This window comes from Pygocentrus nattereri, chromosome 15 (assembly GCF_015220715.1).
Source record: "Pygocentrus nattereri isolate fPygNat1 chromosome 15, fPygNat1.pri, whole genome shotgun sequence".
Taxonomy (NCBI): domain Eukaryota; kingdom Metazoa; phylum Chordata; class Actinopteri; order Characiformes; family Serrasalmidae; genus Pygocentrus; species Pygocentrus nattereri.
In genome coordinates this window covers 33,396,724-33,420,512 of record NC_051225.1, presented here as the reverse complement: position 1 = coordinate 33,420,512, position 23,789 = coordinate 33,396,724, and the positions used below count along the sequence as shown (strand labels likewise).

Below are 23,789 nucleotides of genomic sequence, written 5' to 3'. Positions count from 1 at the left end.
GTAGCACTGAGTAGTGGGTTGTTCTCACACTTTTTGTTTTTGATTCAGGAAGGCCGATACCACTTCAGATACTCTGTTGCGCTGGCATTAAGCCCATGGAGTCCAATAATACTGGCTGATATTAAGCTTGGATGGTTAAGTTAGACAAACGATTATTGTATGCACAAATATTTGGATAAACAATATAATCATGATCCAAATGCAGTTACCACAGTCACACATCAGAGACTTGCGCACAGGGTGGGTAATAGAGGTATAATGATATACAAATTTCACGACTTTATTATCACGACTTTCACATTTATTTATATTTATTTATTTATTGATTGATTGGTTGATCATTCTTATTTTTTCCCAAAAAAACTGGCACAAGTATTTTCTTAGAGGACACAAAATAAATAAGAAATATCATAAAAAAGTGCAAAATGTATATTACATGATGCACGTGTGTGTTTGGCCAACGTGTTATTATGCAGTAGATTGCTGGTCAATATACCTTGTCCTTTTTGTAGCGTGTGTGAAACAGGCCTAAAGGCCCACACTGATTACAAAGGAATGCTTTGGAAGTGAAAGTGATGCAGAAACTGAGCGGAAAACAAAATATACACTGATCTAGATTCCTCACAACCCACTCACTGCACCCCAGCAGTGGGTCGTGGCGGACAGTTTGGGAAACACTGTCCTAGAGTACTGTGAGCTAAGGTATGTAATGCCTTGGAATGGTGGTTCTCAACCCGATCATGTTTTTGTTCTAACCAGGCTCTCCAAACACCTGAACCAGGTATTCGGTGTTAATAGCCTCAGGTACCAAGCTGTCTGTGAGGCCCTGAGGAGCCAGTATGAGAATCACTGATCTAGATGAAGCTGTTAGTACCGGCTGGTCCTCAAGAGAGGACTGGAATTGGATCAGCCACAAAAGATGAGATGCATTAAATCAGACCAAAGGTGTCGCCCAACCCTGTTTTTTCCTTATTAACTTTATCGCTGACTGCAGCTGTAATCAGAGGGGGAAGAAAACAAACCTCACATCCCTGCAATGAAACTTTAGCCATTATCTGTGGTCTAACAGCATTCCCTGTGGGTTTCCTTGCTGCAGTTGGCACAGACTTTGGCCCAAACTACACATGAACAGGAAACGATAAAACCAGCATATCTCACACTTTTGGCACATGCAGCTCCGTAGTTGAGGAGCGCAAGATAATAGACAAGATCTGCTGCTCTGTTTTATGGGGCATCAGGTAAACACTTCTTTTGTTTGTGCTTTTTGGACAGGATACTCAACATGTGTGTTCATTTCAACAGAGACAGCTGTTAACATAATGCTAAAAGTCCAAGGATGTGTAGACTCATTTTCCAGTGGGACAGCTGACTCCCCTGCACTTAACTTACCCTACAGCTGCCTAAGAGCATAACTCTGAAGACTAGCTTTACACTGTGAAATTTCATGTAAAGCATCCTGCAACTCAGTTGCAATAGTTGGGCTGACTTTACATGCCGATTATTACTATGTCCTCAGATTTATTAATTTTATTAATTATAAAAGATTCTTAGCCATCCAGGGCCCAGATTCGCAAAAACCTTCTTAAGAAAAAAACTTTTTAAGACAAACACTAAGACGTTCATAAGAATCTTCTCAAATGAAATTCGCAGAAAAAACCTCAAAACTCAATTCTCAAATACTTTCTTAAGAAAATCTTAACCATTTCTCTTAGATTTCCATAAGAAAATCTCCATTGTTTTCTTATGTAGGCTATGTTGTATTGTATACCTTACCATAAGTGACTCCAAATACACTTTGAATCTGTATTAACTGTTATTTCTGTCTTTTAGCTTAATCTGCTCAGAAGAGAGCAAATAAAGAACTATAGTTGGAAGAAATAACCATCAGGAAAAAATGCTCCTCCTTGGAAAATATGAAAATTGTGGAGTGACAGTGGAAGGCAATAGATAAGGATGGGTGAGAGTAGCAGAAGCAGTGTCTGTGATGAATTTAGATGCTTAACTCAACTCTTACAGCCTAAGGCAAATGTGAGGCTATTGTAAGGTTAAGAAAACATTTAAGCATTTAAGACCGTAATGTTTTGTTTATAGAACTGTTCTTAAGAAAAGTTTCTTAGTCTTAAGAAAAGAGTTAAAGAAAACATAAGAGAATTCTCAAGTGATGTGTAAAATAACAGTTTTAAGAACTTTTTTCTTAAGAATGATGTTAGGAAAAAACATCAAGAACAAATTTAAGAAGTTTATCTATCATAAGACACTTACATAAATCTGGCCCCTTGTCTTTATAGCAACCAAACAATTGAGCAAAGCAGAAGGTGGCAGTCTGTCTGAGGGTTTAGTGTATATATACATTTGCGTTTCATCTGCATTGCAATGGAACTGGAGGCCTTGCTGTATATGAAAAGTAAAGGGCCTAGAACTGAGCCCTGGGGAACATCATGGGAGAGACAAGAGAAGTCAGACCTAAACCTGCCAGTAGAGGCACATTGTTGTTACTAAGATATAGTATGATTTAAACCATTTAAGGACAGTGATGCCAGTCATGTTCTCAAGTCTGCCGTGCAGCACAAAATTGAAAGAACAAGTATGTTTAATAAGCCAGAGTCCATTGCCATGAATTAAGCATTTGTAACCCTAACAAGTGCAGTTTGAGTGCTGTGAAACTGCTGACATAGCTTGTTAAAGGTTAGATGATTCACACACTCAAGTGTAAGTGTAGTTGCAGTGTAAAGGGAAGGTTTGAAATGGGTTGGCAGTTCATAAATTCTTCAGGGTCAAGCCCTGGCTTTTTAAGAGTTGGGGGGGATTAAAGCCACTTTTAAGTTGGATGGAGTCAAACCAGATGTAAGAGAGGCAGTGACGACTTTAGTTTTAAGTGGGCAGTGAGAGGGAAGGCATGCTTAAACGGTGGGGTGGACATAGGACCCAGGAGACAGGTAGTAGGTCTGAATATGTTAATGTACCTAGCAACAAAATTTATCAGAGCTGAAAAACTGCTGGGGTTTTAAGTTGATACTATCAATTTTTTCATTAAAACATCAAACATGTAAGGCAGAGTTCTGATAATGGAACTAAGGGGACATTATTAGCATAATAACAGTTAACAACAACCAAACAATCCAAAGAGTAGCGTCAGTCAGACACGCCAGCATTCACTCAACCGGAAGTCATTCAAGAGGAAGTCATTCCCTAGACATAATTAGATAAATCATTGTCTCTTCTCCTGATACCCCCTGATTTGACTGACTGTAAACTCCCTTGGGATCTAAATGATGTGATGAATGAATGACTTTATGTAGCAAGAATTATATTCCATAAAAACACGAGTTACTCCATGGGCTGGTTAGTGGAGTGACTAAATGTGTTGTATGCAGTTTTGTTTTTTAATTGTTTAATAATAAGTTTAATTTTTAAACTTGCAACTAGTTGCATGGAAGGCTCACCATGGAAAGCCAGTCTTGCAACCACCTCAACTCTCTATAACAAGTTTAACACTTTAAGGGGTATAAAAAGTACAACACTTTATGCAATAGTGCATAAAGTGATCATGACAAGCAGCACTGTCAATCAAACAATTGATTTCACTATTCAGTATAACAGAAAATAAAACAGCCAAAGAGTGGAAGTGATATGAGAAGGATAGTTGAGATATGGCTCTGTAAGAATGTGCATTGCTGAAAAGATCAAGTAAAAATGACATAAAGATTATTTTTTAAGGCTTACTATGCACAGAAAAGGTTTAAAAGTCAAATATATAGAAAGGAATCCTAGATAAAAGATAAAATAGGTATAGAACCGAAAGAAGGTGACTGATAAAATGCTGCTGATGTGAATGTCAATAACACCTCATGGCAGTAGTGGACAAAGTACACAAATCACGTACTTGAGTTAAAGTAGAGATACCCAAGGTAAAATATTACTCCAGTAAAAGTAGAAGTTCCTCCCAAGTATTTGCCTTCAAATGGACTTAAGTATCGAAAGTAAAAGTACTAAAAGATGAATAATGTCCTCATTTTAGGAGAAAATACTATATAGGAGAGTCACTCTTGGTAGACCCATTGTTTAATAGAATGTCATTAATTAGTCTGACACTGATGTCTATTGTCTATGTTCATAAACATAAACTAGCAAAAATTTATTTGCTATAAAATAAATGTGTTTGTATAAATTCAGAAAAAAGAAATGCATCAGTCACAACTGCATATGTGTACATATTTCTATATTGTGGTGTACTTACACAAAGGTAGGTGTGTTCAACAGGTCAAAACAAGCTTATAATGAAGTGCGTCCTGTGCCCTGATTGGTGTTCTTGCTTTGCGCTTCTTTCGTTTTGAAATTACATTTATATGCACACATAAACCTAAATGAACGACAGATTTCGCAAAATGCAGATTACTGTGACTGTGAAATGTAGTGGAGTGAAAGTAAAAAGTCACCCAAAATGGAAATACTTCAGTACAGATACACAATAAAAGTACTTTAGTACAGTAACAAATTACATTTACTTAGTTACGGTCCACCACTGCCTCATGGATGACTTTATATAGCGAGAATGATCCAGTGTGTTTAAAAATAAATAGAAGTTGCCGATTTAATTGATGAAAAACTTTGTGCAACTTTGTTTGTTTTCTAATTCCTGTATATGTTCTATGCAGCTCACTTGCTCGCCTGCAAGTTTTGCTGTGTAAAACCAGCCTTGCATTCAGCCCTACTGCGTCTCTTGGATGTTCGGCTAATTTCAGAATAAATTCACATCATCTGTAACCAATTAGAGCATTTTGTGTTGGGTAAATGATTCGGGCTGGCTCATACCCAGCACACATTTTGAGATCATGTTCTAGAAAAATATGCATGTCAAAATACCTTTGTGCTGGAACTCCCTCAAATAAAAGACCATCATAGGACTTGCTGGGTGAAGTGAAAGTTCAGCAGTTGCAGCCTGTGTGGTAGAGAGAACACATTCACGGTCAACAGATGGACTCATGTAATGGACATTTTTGTTTGCTGACCTACAGATTGGTAAAGCATCTGTTTCTCACTGTGAGAGTGGAAGTTCCTGGGAATCCAGATGTTTTAAAGCTAGGGTTACTAATCCTAGCAGCAGCTAAACCCAAAAGTTGAACTGAACAGCAATATGATTTTTTTTATAGAAAAAGATTAACTGAAAAGTTGCTGAGTAGTAAGCCTTAGCATTAGTAATGAGCCTGGGATTTTAAGGGGTTAATAATAATAATAATAATAATAATAGGTGTTTTCACCTGTTATAGCACCATGTTTCAGTAGAATAATGTATAATTATTTACAACTGGTACTGCTTATGTCTTCTACAGTATATCTGTATTTTATTATATATAAGAGACTAAACTGTTAAGACTAAAAAATCATGTTTTAGGCTTTCGGAGAACATTTTGATGTTTGAAAAGTAAAAAATGAGTTAAAATGAACATATATTTTGCTTTGTATGTTCCGCATTTTCAGTAGAGGAACATTGACCAAGATACATTCTTATTAACATGCAAATGGAGCTGGTTATCACTCTAGCAATGAAAATGATATGGTGCTGGAACTTTCACAGATTTTTCAAAATTTCATTCAATGAGATGTAAACAAAGTAATTCAGACTCAGTCATTCACAAATGGTGCAATGAAGTACAATAATTTCTTTACAGTGGTGGTGATTAAGACCAGGGGTTGCAATGTAATATAACAATGAACAAAATACCAGATTGCATTTTCAGTACTGTGTGAAAATGAAACCTAAAAAGCAGTGAAATTTGGCAAAAATTTTATTTGTTCAGAACAAAAAAATATTAGAATCAACACAAGTAACATTAATAGGATAAGCAGTGATTGTATGTATGTTGATGTGTTTAAACATTCCAGACCTCTGCTTGTGGCAGTTCAGTAGTATTTGTCGATAGCATCCAAAACCTGCTTCACCTAATCAGTATTTCAATAACTTAAGTCGTGAGTACTTGTGATGGAATTTAACAAATCTATGTGATGGAGAAATCTCCAACCAAACCTGTGGTCTTTATGCTAACTGACAAGGTATTATCCACTTTTTTGAAGGCAAGAAAGTCCTTTTACTTTCATATGTTTGTATTTATTCTAATGAAATATGATGTTTTTACAAGCAGAAACAAACTTACTGCAGAGATTAATTGTTTACCCCTTAAAAACTGAGGCTTATTACATGCTAAGGCATATTATTCAATAACTACAGAGACTTCACTGCCAACTGACTGAGCTATTCTTTTAGTTTTGAAGTGTATAATAAAACTTTGGGCCTGTTGGTCTGTTTGTTATGAAGTTCAAAAATTTGACTGGCATTTTAAAAGAATGTAAAGAAAGTAAATGTGAAAAAGCAAGTGATCTCTTGTCCAAGTCAGCATCAAATGACCTTCTCCATATCGTATTGAGGAAATGATTGTGTCTGTGTTGTGTCTTATCTTTGATAGCTCTGTCTCATTGTCGCAATGTAGCCTTGACTCATTCCGGCCTACATGTGATGTTATGTCTGCAGGTCAACACCAATGGCTTTTTGTCTGTGGCTGAACCTCCGGCTGAGTCGGAGTATTTGGGGAAAATGCCTGCCAAATTTGGCATCATTGCTCCTTTCCTTGGGGACTTGGACACCAGTGATGGAATAGGGAAAGTCTATTTCAGGCAGGACAACAGTCCAGATGTATTGCAGAAGATTACAGAAAAGATCACCCAAGCTTTTCCACACGAGGGCGAGGTCGAGCCCACCCATGCCCTTATTGTGACCTGGGAGAACGTAATAGCTCATGGAGTTCCAGAAAGAGGAGATGATTTGAACAAAAAGGCAAGTTCCTCCACATGGAATTAAGGGTGATGATCAAGCACTTCAAAGACATTTTTTTCAATTTTAAAAAGTTAAAGTTTCTGTGAAATGAGGCTGTATAATAACCTCTTTTGGTTCCTTAAAGAAGTGGTTCTCAGTCCAGTCCTCAGGCCTCCCACATTTTTGCCTTTTCCTTATATGTTGGGAGCCCTGAGGACTGGTTTTGGATGGTTCTTTAATGATCTGTTTTTCTAAATGAGTTGTGTACAGTTTAAAAAAGGTCCACATAACGTAAAGGTTCTACACAAGTTAATGAATTTTCCTACAACCACACATCCAAGCCAAGAACCACTGAGGAACTTACAGTGGTGTCCAGGTCTGATTTGTGTATTCTTAAAATAAACTAATTAATTATGACCTCTTACAGAGAAGTACTTTCCAGCTTGTCCTGATGTCCACGGAGCTGTCCACCTATGCTATCCTGCTCTACCCAAAAGATGACCTGCAGTACTACTCCACTCTTGTAGAGGGTGAACGCAAGCCTGTTGAGGTTGGCTTCAGTAAAGGTTTGACTCAGGGCTGGTTCAGCTGGCGCAGTACTCAGGGCCCTTATTACCGTGTTACCACTGACAACGAGGATTCGGTCAGAGAACTAATGCTGTAAGTGCGAACGCTGCGGCCCTTAATCACCAAAGTTGCAAACTGTCTTGTCTGACTGTAAAATGATCAGTTTCATTTTTACTGTATATGCAGTTAAACTCACATTTGGTTTTTGCCATGCTTGTTAATGTGAGCCTGAAAAATGCTTGATTTGTAGTTAAATCATTAAAATTATCAGCATAATCAATTATATCAGTAATAGCAATAAAAACACTGATGATGATGATAATAATAACAATAACTGTACATGTGGGAATTATTGTACTAAATTGATGGGTAATTGAGTTTTACATAATATCAGTATGTATTTTGTAAATGTGAACGGAAGTTTGCAGACTTAGATTAGCTTGTTATTTCTATTTTTTAGAGTTAGGGTTAATTAGTAAACTCCAAAGTCAGAGGAGTGACCATTCACAAAGCAGCACAGAAGCTTTTGCAAGTGTAACAGAGTGAAATTAAACCCAGCTTGCAGGTGAAATTTTCCATAAAAGACGGTTTCCAGTCAGTTGAAATGGAATTGTCAGTGATGCATGTTTGAATGGCATAGAACAGTCTGTGCTTGTTGATTAAAGGCTATTGTATTTTTTGTTTGGGGTGCCTCATGATTCTACAGCTTTTAAGGAAGCTCACTTTTTTTCCTTCCCCTCAGACTTACGAATTCAGGCAGGCGTGGTGTATGGGTGTATCACATCGGCTCCTCTACCTTCCAGTCTGTAACACCTGGCCAGGTCACCACTGTAGCCCCAGAGGATGGTGCGCCAGTCCAGAGTGTCACTGAGATCCCAGAGCCCACATACTCTGAACCGTACTTTGAGGAATACGAGACTCCAGATTACCCACCCTACGAAGCAGAAACGTTCTCTCCAGAAACACCCTCAATAGAAATATTTACATCAACAACAGCTTTGCCAGAGTCAGAAATACTGTCACATGTGGAGGCGGTGCCACAAAATGCAGCTCAGCCAAGCTATACCCAAGCTGGCTATCCTCTGTCCCCCAGATCACAACAGCCTGCCCAGATTCAGCCAAACAACCCCCAGGTGGTTATTGTGGAGGAAGAGGAGGAAGACCTAAATGTTAATGGTGAGAGAGAGAGAGAGAGATGTTAATGTTTAAAAAAACAGGCTGATAACTTTCATAGTATTACTGCACATATTAACATGATAAGAGACAGAGTGCCAATATCTCAAGGTATAGTTTGACCTCAAGTGTATTATTGCAATTATACAACATCTTGTTGTTTATTATTAAAGACAATTTTAAAACAATAATTAATTACGTGTTTAAAAACATGTGTACGTTCTGAGTAGAAAAATATTTCCATTAAGTGATGTCCTGTGCTACGTTCTTACAGGTGAATAAGGTGGAGTAGTGTGAAATTTTATAAAAGTGGTCATAGAAGATCTGTTAGCCAATCACATTAGGTTGGAACTAAGTGTGATGTAATGTACTGTACAGCAGTTACTTCTCATGACACAGTCTGATTGGTTGAGAGGTGTTCTGTCTGTGCTGTATCATTCCACTTAGCACCGGTTGCTAACAAAACAACTCGCTTTACTCTGCAGGTAACCACTGCTAACTTTCTACTTAGGCTATGTTCACACAGCAGGTAAAAGTGGCCCAAATCTGAATTTCTCACCAAATCGGACCTTTTTGTTTGGCTTTTTTTTTACATTATCTTTATTGTGATGAACAGATGAGCTCCTAAACTGATCCGCATGCATGAAAGAACAATGCTTCATGTTGCTTCACGTGGCTCATCCAGAGGTAAACAGTCATGACTGCCACAAACACCAGTCATTCCTGGAGCTTTTGGTTTGATCTTCACGAGTATAGTGGGAGTGATCATGAAGCTTCATTGACTGACAGCTGTGCTCATCTCCCAGAATGTGTTAAAGCTCACCGTAAAAAGGTGAGCTCTTTGAACAAGGAGGGTTTTGATGAGTCTCTTCTCATTTTTGTACAGAAACATCAGGATAAATGTTTATGAGTCTCAGCAGCGTGAAATTATGATGAATATCGCATTGGATTGACATAAAAGTCGTTTTGTTGTGTTGCTGGATATCGGATACGTATCGGATTTCAGTACCACGTTTTTTTGCTGTTCACACTGCCACACAGACAACACATCTGTGTCACTTTTGAAGAAAAAGATCAGATTTGGGCCACTTTTACCTGCTGTGTGAACAAAGCCCTAGAGATACAAGATAACATTTGAGCGGCAGCTCATTTTGTCCTAAATATGAAGAAGATGGTGACCATAGGACATCAAATTCCAAACCTGTCAGTGATCCTAAACAAGCGTTTCAGTCAGCAGCCGTAATGAAAAAGCTAAACAAGCTGGAGGTAGCTTGAAGGCTGGGCCAGAAAAATGAGGCAGAAAGCTGAGCTGAACCTGATATTGTAATAGTTTTATGGATGCTGTATGCATAATGTCAGAAGGTGCTATTTTTTGGCTGAAGAATTGCCTTTATTAAAGCACATGGGAAACAATGTTCAGGGCTTCCGTGCTTTACTTCTTTCTTTATTTTGCGTAACTATTTAATATAAAATAAGCAATAAAATACTTGAGGTCATGTATTATCACAAATAATATCACTACTCTGGTGATCCACTGCCCTCGGCTTTGGCTCTAGCCTGCAACAATATTACAACCCTGATGTCATTCACGATAACACACTCTCTCACTTCTATAGCTTAATCAACATAGCCCTATGTGAAACTATGTGAAGTTATTCTTTCATCTTTCCATGCGCCAGTGTTTGTTTTTTGATTCGCGGCCTTTTGGATTTTCACAGTGTTTTCCTATTATGAGACATGCTCCACCAACAGACATAAGTGCTCTAGTTTTGCGGAATGCAGAGATTACACCAGTGGATACTGCTGCCATTGTAAGCCTGGATATTACGGCAATGGGAAGGACTGCGTTGCTGACGGTAAGCTCATCTTTAACCTTGAATTTGTATTCAATAATCTTTTTTCCAGTAGTTCACTAATCTACTGATTATTTTAACAATTAATTGGGAGCGCTACATTTTTAAAAATTAATAAAATTATGTCCTAGATGAACTAGGATTTCTTTAATAGACTTTATTATAACATATAAAAACATCATGCGGCAAAAATGCATATAAAGTTGTCTGCCAGGCTAGTTTTTTACTGAGCAGTAGGAGAATTTCAGATGTGAGTTATAATTATTTCCTGTAAATCACTGCTGATTTACTAATTACAATTGAAAAGGTTCATTTTAATTCATTTTTCTTTATTTTCATTCAGTCTTTCTCTGGTGGTTTTGAAAACTCTGTGTAGCACAGACTGCAAAACTTTTTTCCCCAATCAACAGGAAAACCCCAGAGAATAAATGGGAAGGTTAAAGGCAGGATCTTTGTCGGGAGTTCCCCCACTCCAGTGGAGTTCTCCAACAATGATCTGCACTCATATGTGGTTGCCAACGATGGCCGAGCTTACGTAGCTATCAGCACCATTCCAGCCAGCGTGGGACCCTCACTACAGCCACTCTCCTCGATCGGGGGAGTCATCGGCTGGGCCTTTGCCCTGGAGCAGCCAGGATATGAGAATGGCTTCAGCGTTGCTGGTAAGAAATAAAAACTGTAAGTAAAAACTGACTGCTGTATGTCAGTCTGCCTGTTTCTGATTTCATGCTTATATCAAACTCCCCCTAGCAGTTCATAGCTAGACTTGCTACATCACTTCTTTTGCACTTACTAGATTAAAAATCCAAAATATGAAAGGCATCACATATAAAACACAGCAGTTAAGCATTTGTGCCAGAAATGGTGTAAACAAAAAGACTGAGTGGTTCTGCTTCAAATTCTTTTCATTTCTCAGTCTATATGGAGGCCGAAGGATGATGGCTGTGAGTTCATTTTATCCTTCTCTGCTCTGCACACAAAGCTTTCCATTCAACTGTTGTTCCAGCACATTGCTTCCAGCTGACTTCTCGTCCCCCAGAAGCGGCCTCGTTTGAAGTGAAAGCACATGCTGGAGGTCATGCCTTACGCTCTGATATGCCTGAGCTGCTGGCTTCACTCACCCCCTCCACTCTTCTGTCCACAGGAGGCGTTTTCACACGGCAGACCGAAGTGACCTTCCAGCCAGGTGGTGAGAAGCTGACCATCAGTCAGGAATTCAAAGGGATTGATGAGCATGATCACGTGGTGGTCAGCACTCATTTGGAGGGGAGCATTCCGGAGGTGCCAGAGGGGGCCACGGTCCAGATTGACCCCTACTATGAGATCTATCAGTACTCTAGCAACTGTGAGTCTGCTCTTAATTATTTCTATATTTAATGAATCTGTTTAATTCCCGCCCTGTGATGGACTGGCAACCTGTCCAGGGTGTATCCTGCCTTCTGCCCAGTTACCGCTGGGATAGGCTCCAGCACCCCCCATGACCCTGAGGGAGGAGCGGCTTAGAAAATGTGTGTGTGAGTGTGTGTGTTTAATTCATTGACTCTTCAGACTGACTCTTCTTCAGTTCTTTCTTTGCCCATCACAGCACCATTATCAGTCCGAATTCCATCTTCTTAAGAACTTATTTCTTTTCTTTTTTTAATGGTACAATGAATCAAAAGTAGCTGATATTAAGTGCTTATGTTGGTTGAACTGCAGCTGAAATTAAGCTAGTGTGTTTGGTTATATGACTGGTGTGGAACTGTGTAGAACTGAGGTGTAACCGCTGTCCCATAGATTGCTGTTGGGGTAGGAGAGTTTGAGCACATTACATTGCAGTGTATGCTGGGGACTGAAGTGCAGCACATTGTGAAACAAGCCAAGATTAATAGAAAATTGTGAGCTCGATAGGATTGTGTTGTGGACATTGTGTTTGGCACATAAGGTTTTAGTGTGTCCATGTTTTATTTTGACTGCAGCTTCCATTCTTTTCAGGAGACTCACTTTAAGTCTCTCTCTCTCTTTTCCATCTCCTCAGTGATCACCTCCTCTTCCACACGGGATTACACGGTGACCCTCCCTGATGGTTCTACACAGACTCTGGTGTACCTGTGGAGGCAGAGCGTTAGTTTTCAGAGCTGCCCCCATGCTGAGGGCTCGCGCTCAATCCCACCCAGCCAGCAGCTCAGTGTGGATCAGGTCTTCGTCATGTACGACTCCGTCAACCAGCTCATTCGCTACGCCATGAGCAACAAGATCGGCTCCGTCAGTAAGTGGGCCCTTTGCTTTCTTCTACAAGAACCAAAAAGTGGGAAAAGTGCTGCTGTTCTGGCCATGACTTGTGCGGTCATTGTTAATGCTGTGTGATGAATTAGGAGCAGTGTTTTTGTGTTTGGCTCTCCTTCATTTCCTGTTTATTGGTGTCCTTGTTAAACAAGTTCACAAGACCACTGAGTTCACGCAAAAGTAGGTGAAGATTGAAATGTGTACTGTGAAAACAAAGGCTATTTACACCTGTTTACAGTAAAAGTATGTTTTCTCAGTAAAATTACAGTATTTTAATTCCTTACAAATACAAATTTTACAGAATTCAACAATTATGATGACAATATTTTACCATAACAATAACAGTAACAATCCTTAAGAAACACAAAAGTGTGAAGTAAAGCTGATAAACTGTTTTTGTTTATGGTTTATGGTATATTTATGGTTTATTTTTTTTGCATTTAATCTTTGGGGGGTTGGCAGGGGGTGTGGCATTCAGATGCTGGCTGAACATTGTAATGTATGTAAGCCATTGAAGATGGACGATGGCATCGTCTGATGGCCTGTTTTGTGGACTTTCAAACTACCACAAACGCATATACTCTAATGCAGAGACACGAGTGTGTGTATCCATGAGAATATAGGTGTAGGTGGGGGTGGGCGATTGGGGGGCCATAAGGGTAACTCTCCAAGTGTGGAGGCCAGGTTATGTAAGCAGGCTTGACTCAGCTGGAGTTTACTGCCAGAGAGAACTAACATCTGTGGAGGGCTTCCTGTCGGGGGGCCTGGACTTCAAACACGCTGTAATAAGCAGCTGTCTCTCAGCCAGGCGACATGTCTGCTCCCAGCACCAGGAGGGCCGCTAGCGTAATGTTGTTTACTCATCAGGTCTGGCTAGTTTGAGGTTGGAAACTAAGAATTTCTAATATATCCATAGTCTGGTTTTGATTTCAAAAAGGGGAGGGACACTATGAAATTGGAGCTAAAGAGACTGGCTGCTAAGGTTAGCTGAATTTCGGTACCTAAGTAGCTGGCCTCAATAGCATCAGTGAGCCAGTTACGTATGCTTGTTTCAGCATCTAGACTGCTGATTGGCTATCTAAATTACATTTTGTATGCATGTTGTTATTGATGCCACTGCTTCTTAATTAGTCTGCAGTAAATATACTGACATTCATATACAGAATCTCTGTTCTGGTTTAAGCTACATCAACTCTCTCTTTGCAATGTGTGAAAGAACATATCACAATAAGGTATAGTTCAGTTCAGTTATTGGTATCAAAACATTGTCAACGACAGAATGTATAATCAAGTGACTTGCATCTCCTTTCCTCTTTTTCTGCTCAATAGTTTGAAAATTTCAAACATGCTTATTTGTTTCTTCATCATCACCATAGGCACATTAAGCTACTAATGATGCCTGTCTTCTCACAGCTCGTTACTTTTAGTATAATCATGGAAATGGTTGTAGTGTAACCATGGAAATCAACCACCTAACCACACTAATCGCCTGTAGAGTAACCATGGAAATGGATGGGGTGTAAAAATAGAAATGTGAGTAACTTAACCATGGAAATGGATGTAGCGAATTTGTGGAAATGGGTGTATGTAGCCATGGAAATCAACCACCTAACTATACTAACCACCTGTAGTGTAACTATGGAAATGTGTCTATGTAGCCATGGAAATCAAGCATCTAACTACACTAATCACCTGTAGGATAAAATTGAAAATGGATGCAGTGTAATCATAGAAATTGGGGGAACCGTGGAAATAGGTGTACATAGCCATGGAAATCAACCACCTAAACAACTAACCACCTGTAGTGTAACCATGGAAATGGGTTTGGACAACCAGTATAACCATGTAATTGGCTGTAGCTTGCTAATCTATCAGTAGCATCTACTACAGATGGATTTTTATCAGTCAGCTCATGTTGTAATTCTGTTAATGACTTACTGCTGGTCAATAAAAAAGTCAGAGTAAGAAATGTACCCTAGTTACCTACTCTTTGCCCTGCAACCTCTTACTGACGTTGAAATTGCGAAAGGCCAAAATCTGATTTTCAGAAGTGTGGGGGGGCATGTCCACCCTGTCCCCACTGGAACTATGCCTATGCATATTGTCATTGAGATCCGTGTGGATTGAAGGCTACAGACATGTGGAACTGAATGCTGAGAAATCAACTACTTTACCTTGGCTTCTTGTGTGACTTAGTGGTTATATAATACTTGCATCTAGTGTGAACACAGGCTGGAACAGATTGTGGATGTTATTTCAGATGGAACCCCGCAGCAGAACCCATGTTACACTGGGAGACATGGTTGCGACACCAATGCTGTCTGCCGCCCAGGCCAGGGAAACCAGTTCACCTGTGAGTGTGCTGCAGGATTCAGGGGGGATGGACGAACGTGCCACGGTGAGAACTTTAAGCTGTACTTCACACTCATTTCACTAAAAGAATACTTTTAATTTAATTGATTCAAGTCATTCAAATCATATATCATTTCATATGAAAATGAATTTCACATTCAAATCAGGTAAATGCAGTGCATTCAGTTTTTTCAGTGGAAGGTTAAAAGAGGTTGCAAATTTTAGGATTTCGTAAAAATTAGTAGCGATAGTGAACTTTACATTCTGGGTGAAAGTTCTGGGTTCCATCAGGTTCCATATAGAAATTGAGCACTGTAACACGTTTATACATTTAAAAAACAAATATTGGGAGAATATTGGATGAAAGTATTTCTGAAAACCCACACAAAGTTTATATACGTTGCAAATAATACAATAAAAAATGTGACAGGGCTGCATAGAGAAAAAGACATACAAATTGATTTTTCTGATTAAATTCCTATATTTGATTTATTCTTCATTAATCTTGGCTATTTCAAATGCATAATATTGACTGAATTTAACATCTAACATATAATAACATATAATTTAACATATAATCTTTAAACTTTACTACAGACAGCCCAGGAATTTTTGATTTGTCTTTTTGTTGACCTCTTAAATTGAATTTAGGCTTTGCAAAAAAGTACAGATCTATGAAATATAGGAAACTCAATCGGAGATACTCTAAATGAGGTGACCTGTCACTGGTTAAAATATGAATTAGAATGCTTGTAACGCTCAACATGGTGCCTGTTTATGGAGAAAGTCCTGCCCCTTAAGAAAAAGAGCCAGTCATCTCACTGGTTACGCCGTGAGCAGAGAAGGATCGACGATGTTGTGGCACTAGTGGGGAAAGCCCTACTTGTGGAGATCTGAACAAGCGTAATAGCCAGGACAACCCCAGAAATCTTGTTTTTTTGTGTGTTATTGAGCCAAACGCTACAAACTTTATACAAGATTTTTGCCAGATTTCATCAGTGGTTTTTTTAAAGGTAGTTTTGACCTTCAGGTTCAAGTATTTTGGACTCACATGGCTGGAAATAACTGCCTGGCAGTGTTGCAAAGATGGCTGCCAAGTGAACAGGCTTTCCTATAAGGACTTTGACTCAATTCAGATGCCATCACTGACCGTAGGGGTGGACAGTATAATAATATGTTATAATTATGATAAGAAAGTATGTCAGTGTTCTTTTCTAAGCATATTGTGGATATAGTCAGTACTTAAACACTGACCAACTGCATGTTTCATTACAGTCCTGATTAACTGGATTCAGTGCAGTGCAGTATCTGAAATGTTCAGTTAAAATCATTTCATCTTTTATAGTATTTGGCTGGTCTTCTAGTCTTTTTTCCCAACGTATCTAACTTTAGAAAGTAATGGTTTATTGCCCACCCTTAACTGACCATGTATAATCCACACTGAATTTCATAGGAAGATATTTTTTAAGAGATTCAAGTGATTCAGGACGTTGATTATTCCCAACATGTTTTTCTCCTGTTTCATCAAGATCTTTGTGTGTATTTGTCTTGAATGAGACCGTGGCAGGACGTTTGCGGTTGGTCAGAGACCTTCAAAAGCATCTGTTTTCATTTTGAAGAATAGCACATCTGTTTCATTTGGAGACTAACATGTTTACTGTATCACTGACATGGAACAATTACAAATGTAGCACATTTCAACAGTGTTTGTGGTGTCCCAAGATTGTAGGGTCAGTGTGGAATTTTACTGTGGGAAATGTTTGACTGTACCATGTTTACACTAAAGGAAATGCTGAATCTAATGGAATTTTCACTGAAATTTCTCGTAGATATTGATGAATGTATAGAGACGCCTCAGATCTGTGGAGCTCACGCCGTCTGCAACAATCAGCCTGGAACCTTCCGCTGTGAGTGCATAGAGGGCTTCCAGTTTGCCAGCGATGGACATACCTGTGTCCGTAAGTGTAGCACTTTGGGAATGATGTCAAATATACACAAATGTTTTCCACTAAAACCACTAAAATCACTAAGATGTACTATTTGGTGCATTTAAAGGTAATTATGCAATTCAAATACATTTAAATTCGGTTTATATCCTAATTATTTCTGTTTTAGTTTCAAACAATGGGAACTTTTTTCTGACTTTTTTCCTTGCTTACTTTTTTTCTTTTTACATACATCCACCAGTATATTACAGAATGAAAGCTTCGAATCTCCCCATTTCTCCACCATGAGTGAGAAATGAAATATGTGGAGACTTTTAACAGTGCAGATATTGAATATTAGTTTGGGCCAACTTGTCAAAACTCTGTCAAAAACCAGGAAAAAAACATCTCTTTTAGTCCCCTGTATGAGATTTCTAATAGAATGTTCGCAATAAGCTAACTGGGATGCACATGAGTGTTTTTTTGCCCGTTTTAGATTAAACATTTAAAGCTTGTAAAAGACAAAACCATCACCGTGAATCGTAAATCAGAGATCACTTTTCTTCCTTTGCAATATTTATGTCCAATAAAACAGGCTATGCAGGCGGGCAATAAATGTGGACATGGGCGGGACATTATTTTGTTCTTCAGGATTTGATTGGAGTGAAAAGCAGGAAGTTAAAAAATGGAAGTTGCTGCAGTATTTTATGTGCATTTTGTGTAGTTTCTGAAATCTGATTCATTAATTGTTGAAAGTTTGATATTAATGTGTAATTTCTTTACTTCTAAAGATGTAGATGAGCTGATTAGTAGGCTAGCCTATGATGTAAATTAAAATATCTTGTATTATGCAGAATAAAACATACATAAAGTACAATATGGCCTAGCACATTGGAGCAAGTGCCCTAAAACAAGCTTTCTTATTGGGCGTAAGAGAGAAGAAAAACACTTTTTAGTAGGCGAGTGAACTTATGAACCTTTCAAGGCCAAATGGCCAAGATGGAAAAACACCAGCGATCATGCTAGAATGTGCTAGGATGTGCCTGGTACAGCGTCTTTATTAAAAAAATGATACAGACCGGGGCTTGGAGATAATGGTTTCCACATGGTCCCATATGATAGACGTATGGATGTCAATTTGGACATAATGGTGGTGTCAGTGAGATCAGGAGATAATAAAAAGAGGTGGGGCGATATCACCCCACCCTTACTCAGGGTATAAAATATGTGTACAAACCTTGTATATGTGTGAGTGTTACCCGAGGGCCTTTGGGAAGCACTCTCCATGCTCAAGAAGGAATAAATGACCTGCCCTTCTGAATTCTGAAGAGTCTTCTCGTATTTCTTAGTTTGTTTGATTCTTTTATTTTCTTTCAACAAACTATTGAATTCGCCTTATTTTACCAACCATAAATAATACCTAGGCTTGGTAGTCAAACAAGTGTCGAGCGACGACACCTATTAGCATCCATGTTGAGAAAAAAGAAAAAGACTTCAGGAGAAAGAAGTCAGGTTAAATAAAGCCATGTATGAATGTAATTCCTTAATGATTGAGCACGAGGTTGACTTTGCGTGTGTGTGTGAGAGACGGAGCGTGTGTGTGCTCACATGTTGCTCCAGCATCAGCTGACTCTCCTCACAGCCCCTCAGCGTTGCAGTGCGGCAGAAAACTTTAGAAAACAGCGCAAATACTATCAGATATTTGAACTCATTTGTGTTAAAGTGAACACAGGTTTTCAAAAGAAACATGCTAATATAACTCATTATTTTACAACCAGTCCAAGAAGTGGGAAACTAAAGTGATCAGAATAAAGGAGACATACCAGCATACATGTACATACAACTGGGAGTGGAGGTGATGACGGATGTTTTAGGTCGTGATTGGTCTGTTTTGATTTCAGCTTGACTGTTGCCAATTCCATGATGTTTTTGTTTCCTCTGTAGAAGTGGACCATCCCATCAATCACTGCGAGAGGGGCTCTCATGACTGTGACATTCGGGAGCGTGCACAGTGCAGCTATACTGGAGGATCATCTTACATCTGCTCCTGTCTGCCAGGCTTCTCCGGAGACGGCAGGAGCTGCCAGGGTAGTGTGTCCTTTCTAGGGGTGAATTCAAAAACTGACTGAAGATGTGGAACACTTTTAAAATGAGTTTCTTTGCTGCACATTACTGCAAAAAATGCTAATTTCCCCTTTCTTCTTAATGTGATTGGTTAGTCAAGACATGATTGGTTTCCAGGCTAATGGATCTAGCAGCACAGACATCAAATACTTAAAGTGCTTATGTGGTTTCTGGCAGCATGTTGTAACACTCAACCATGGCTGGTTACAGTGTGATACACTGTTATTCATAAAAATGGGAAAAATGCAATCCATACTTTTGGGCATATTTTTATTTTTGTAGATAACAGTTGGGCAAAAAGTGTCAGACACAAGTCAGCAAAGTCCATTTAGATTATTTAATGAGTGCATTTACACGCACTTCAGTGATCAGATAACAGAGAAACTCCAGGTCTACGTGAGTCGGGCAGTAATCAGATTTTTGCTTTGCAACCAGCCAGTAAACTCACAGAAGAAGACGTGACGTAAATGTGATGTAAAACTTGATGACATGGCTTTGTTTTTGTTTTTTTTCTTTAACATCTTACCACTTTACCTGAAAATATGAACATACATCATCTACAAGATGAAGAATATTTATTTGCTTGGTTTCAGCTTTGCTCCAGAAGTGTTTTGCTGTATCTCGCGGCAACACTGTTTGCTTATCTCCGGTACCGCTGTCGGTTCTCTGGGATGCGCAGACGGAGAAATCTAAAAGAAAAGAAGAGTACACATTCACTGAGAAATCTGAATACTGAGCTAAAATCCCGCTCGCTTTATTGGATTTCTTAATTGGATTTGTAGATCAGAGTGTGCTGCTTACATGACTAGTTGAATAATCAGATAACTGCAGAAATCCAATTATGATCGGATTAATTGAATGCATGTAAACGCACTCAGTGTCTTGTGGATTTGAAAGTAGTCCTTTGAGTTTATTTAATGTCTCGACGCAGAAGTTGATGATTGATTTAGGCAAGTTTTGTCTTGGCTGATTGGCTACAATTGAAGTATGGGGAGACTGGGGAAATTAAATTCTCGACATACTCCTGCTTTATGTTTGACGTAATCACAGGAGCTTTTAATGTTCTTTACACTATTTGTTCGCAGTCAGAGTGAAGTTTTAAAACTGTACTGTTCATTCAGCTGTAGGAAAGGCCACATGCTAGCCTCTCCCTGAACTCTGTTCACATTAGCCCAATAACACACTGTCCAGAAGCATGAGGCTCTCTAGATGGTATGCACCCCCACACTCCGTCCCCAGGGGAGAGGAATTGCAGATTGCGGGACAGGAAATGTTCAGACCCCAGGCGCTCCACAGATGTGCTGAGCTTCTACTCCCCTCCCGAGCTCCCCGAAATCCCCTTCCTCCCCTATTGCTTGTGTGATAACCACTTTTAGACAACACCCAACTTCAAATCCTTTCTCTGAGAATGTCTGAGCGGTTTGCATTATCTGTGCTGTGTATCATCATTGTCATAACAAAACCTTGTATCTCCAAAATGGGGTCTGTAGCACAAGAAAAAGAACATTCTTAACTTTTATGTTAATGTCATGATACTTGATCCCATTTCTGTTGGGCCTCTCATCATGAAATGTTCACGCAATATAAAGAGCAGCTGGCTTTTTTTAGACAGTGAACCAGTGAAACAGTGACCATATGTTTCAAATGAAATGTACAGTCGTATGCAAAGGTTTGAAAAACACAGTCAAGTTACAGTGAAGTGACAGTGAATTAACAAATCCTTTACAGAGAACACACTTCTGCACAATTTAATGCACAAATTAATGTTTTGCCCAACATGTTAAATTCAGCCAGTAAACAGTAATTGTGCATTAACATGTGCAGAAGTGCCTTCATTGTAATTTATTTTCACTTTAAACCACAGTATACAATTTGACCAGGGGTGCCCAAACTTTTGCATACTGATCGCTTACGTAAACTGTGCATTGTTTGTTTTGTATTTCTATTATAAGGTAATTAATGAGAGAATACGCAGTTTTGGATGTTTTTATTTTTCTCTTTTTCTTTGTGTTTCATAGATATTGACGAATGTCAGACTGACCGTTGCAATAGAGACGCCGTCTGTTACAACACACAGGGCTCCTTTACCTGCCAGTGCCGCCCGGGTTTCCATGGTGATGGCTTCACTTGCACTCCTGAATCAGGTAGGTACTCACCAGAGAAGCTGCAGTAATTGTCCAAAATTTTATGGACACCTGGTCATCCAGCATTTCTCCTGAAATCAAGGGTATTATTTGGGAGTTTGTCTTTCTTTGCTGCAGTAACAGCCTCTACTCTTCTGAGAAGGCTTTACTCTAGATGTTGGAACATTGCTGTGTGGATCTGATTGCATTCAGCCACAAGAGCATCAGTTAGGTCAAGCACTAATGTTGGCTGGTCAGTTCTGGAAGGTACTGGAGGGAGCTCCATCACTCAAGAGAACACAATTCCAGTGCTCCACAGTCCAATGCTGCAGGGCTTTATACCCCTCTAGCCCACACTTGGTGTTGTCCATGCTGACGTAGACTCTTGTGAGGCTATTCCAGAAACTGTGTGCAGTTGAACAACTGAGTCAGCAGTGTGTACATCTTAAAGCAGATAATTACACAACACACTTTAATGCTGCCTTCAGGTGCTCCTAAGTTCCTACTTGGAGGTCTTAGGTATGATGTCATATGTATTCAAGAAGAGTGTCCCAATACAGTTAAACTTGCAGTTTTGTCCAGTATAAGACTTTAAAGCACAGGCATCAAATATTACATTCAGCAGACTGGAGCAAATAAAGTACTCATTATATGGCACAAAGTACAGTAAACATTAAATGAGCAAGCTCACAGTGAGAGCAGACTACCAGTCCTCTGCAAATATTGCTGCCTTTTTACCGCAAAAAGTTAGAAAAAAAAGTTTATGGAGTTAGAAACAGTCACTGTATATGCTCATATACTTTAAAGCCATTAAAAAAAGTCTGTGGAGTTCATTTGTAGCTGAATAACTGAAATACAATCAGTGTACATGACAAAACAAGCAATCATTGTGACCTTTTTCATGACTCCAGCTTGAAAAATTGGTGCTGCCCTGATGAAAATTTTATTATGATCACATAAACAGCACCACAATGTCATAATTGCTAATAGACAACAGACCTTGCTATGAGTTTCTAAATTGTGAGTATGATCATAAAAAATGACCTTTGATCGTTCATTTTAGTAAAGCGTTCTGGTTGTATTTCACTTTTTCAGCTGTGTTTGTGTCTGCACAAACAGGACATGAGCACATACAGTATGATTCAATGCGTCTAGCTGGATAAAACCGCTACTCGTCTAATGCACATCCTCTTTATTTTGTCTCAGTATCACAACACAAACTTCCTCTCTTTGAAGATAGAACGACAAAAGTAAACAAGAAATAAATGAAGCTCCCGAGTGACGCAGCCATCTAAGCGTCGGTCCATGTCTGGGAGACCAAGAGAGGATAATTGGCCTTGCTCTTTCTGGGGGTGGGTAGGATATTACTCCCACTCCCCCTTGACTCAACGTGATGCTATCTGGCACGAGCATCTGCTAGCTGACCTAATAGAATTAGCAGTTAGCGTTCTCCTCCTAGCATGTTGAGCTGTCCATTGATGTTGTATTAGTGGCAGTTGGCTGGCTTCATATGAAGCATGAACTAGCCCTCAGTCTCCTACTTTACAAATTGGTAAGGTCATGAAAATGAGAAAATGATTAAAAACACTTTATTCTTTTCCCTCATTTGCTTCTTGTTTGCCAGCTTTTTATTGAATTTTCCCCTCTACCTTAAATGGTGAGTCTGTTACATTCACAGTGGATTGTGAGCACCAGATTGTAACTGCTGCTCCATTTAAGGTGGAACAGAAGATGTAAGAAGGTGATGACTGTGTTCTCCTTTATGCGGTGGTCTTAAGAGAGGCATTAAGCAGTTAGAGCAGCATCAGATCAGCACAAATAAATTTCCACTAGGACATTGGAGAAGAGATTTGTAATCATTGTTCATCAAAAGGAGGTTCTACTGAAAAATATGACATCTCTCATGATATGCAAAGTGACAGAAGCAGAAAGGAAAGTCTCTGCACTCCGACACTATCTGTAGTCACAAACGACAACTAAAGTGCAATATATAACCTAAAAGACACTGGAATTTATTGCCATGAATGACCAGCTGTTCTCTAGTGTTGAAGATTTTGGCTTTCTTGGCATATATTATATCCTACATAATGCAATCATTTCAGTAAGTTTATTTAATGTAACATGTTTGTTTTTATTTCATTTTTTTCCCCTTATTTCTTCTGCTATTTTTGGGTTTTTGACCCACTGTGTCCTGAATTGGGGTTGCGTTTTTGGCCTAGAATTTATTTTGTTACACCAATAGTTATTTCATATGATGTACTCTGACACAGAACTCCTGATAAAAGACATGTGGAATCTTCACTGCTTGCACTCAGTGACTGCAGGCTGCCATATGAAGTTGAAGGTGAGGAGCCCTCAGAGGCTGCTTGCAGTTTAAGATGTTCTAAATGGCTGCCTTTGCAAATTAGGAGCCAACATGTAGGGCTAATAAAGGCACTTGTGGGGCAATTCATTGTTGGACGTTTAGTGGAAAACTTTATTGTTGAATTTGAAATGTTACTTTCCTATAAAAATCCAACCAGTAGATAGTGAAGCGACAGTGTGTGGAGTAACAATATAGCAGCAGAAAGAGAAACAGGTAGACATGTAAATGAAGTAG

The 23,789-nt window shown here is 39.1% G+C and overlaps 1 protein-coding gene across 2 annotated transcripts in view; it reads left to right on the top strand.

The window, feature by feature from the left end:
- Positions 1-23,789, top strand: part of LOC108430149 (nidogen-1) — a 58,124-nt gene that overhangs the window by 9,032 nt on the left and 25,303 nt on the right. For both annotated transcript variants that reach the window (XM_017702445.2, XM_017702444.2), the window contains exons 2-12: positions 6,527-6,829; positions 7,236-7,468; positions 8,118-8,551; positions 10,267-10,404; positions 10,812-11,063; positions 11,546-11,746; positions 12,419-12,649; positions 14,927-15,064; positions 16,848-16,976; positions 18,888-19,031; positions 21,086-21,211. In XM_017702445.2, coding sequence (XP_017557934.2) covers positions 6,527-6,829; positions 7,236-7,468; positions 8,118-8,551; positions 10,267-10,404; positions 10,812-11,063; positions 11,546-11,746; positions 12,419-12,649; positions 14,927-15,064; positions 16,848-16,976; positions 18,888-19,031; positions 21,086-21,211 — 2,329 coding nt within the window. The remainder of the gene's footprint in view (positions 1-6,526; positions 6,830-7,235; positions 7,469-8,117; positions 8,552-10,266; positions 10,405-10,811; positions 11,064-11,545; positions 11,747-12,418; positions 12,650-14,926; positions 15,065-16,847; positions 16,977-18,887; positions 19,032-21,085; positions 21,212-23,789) is intronic.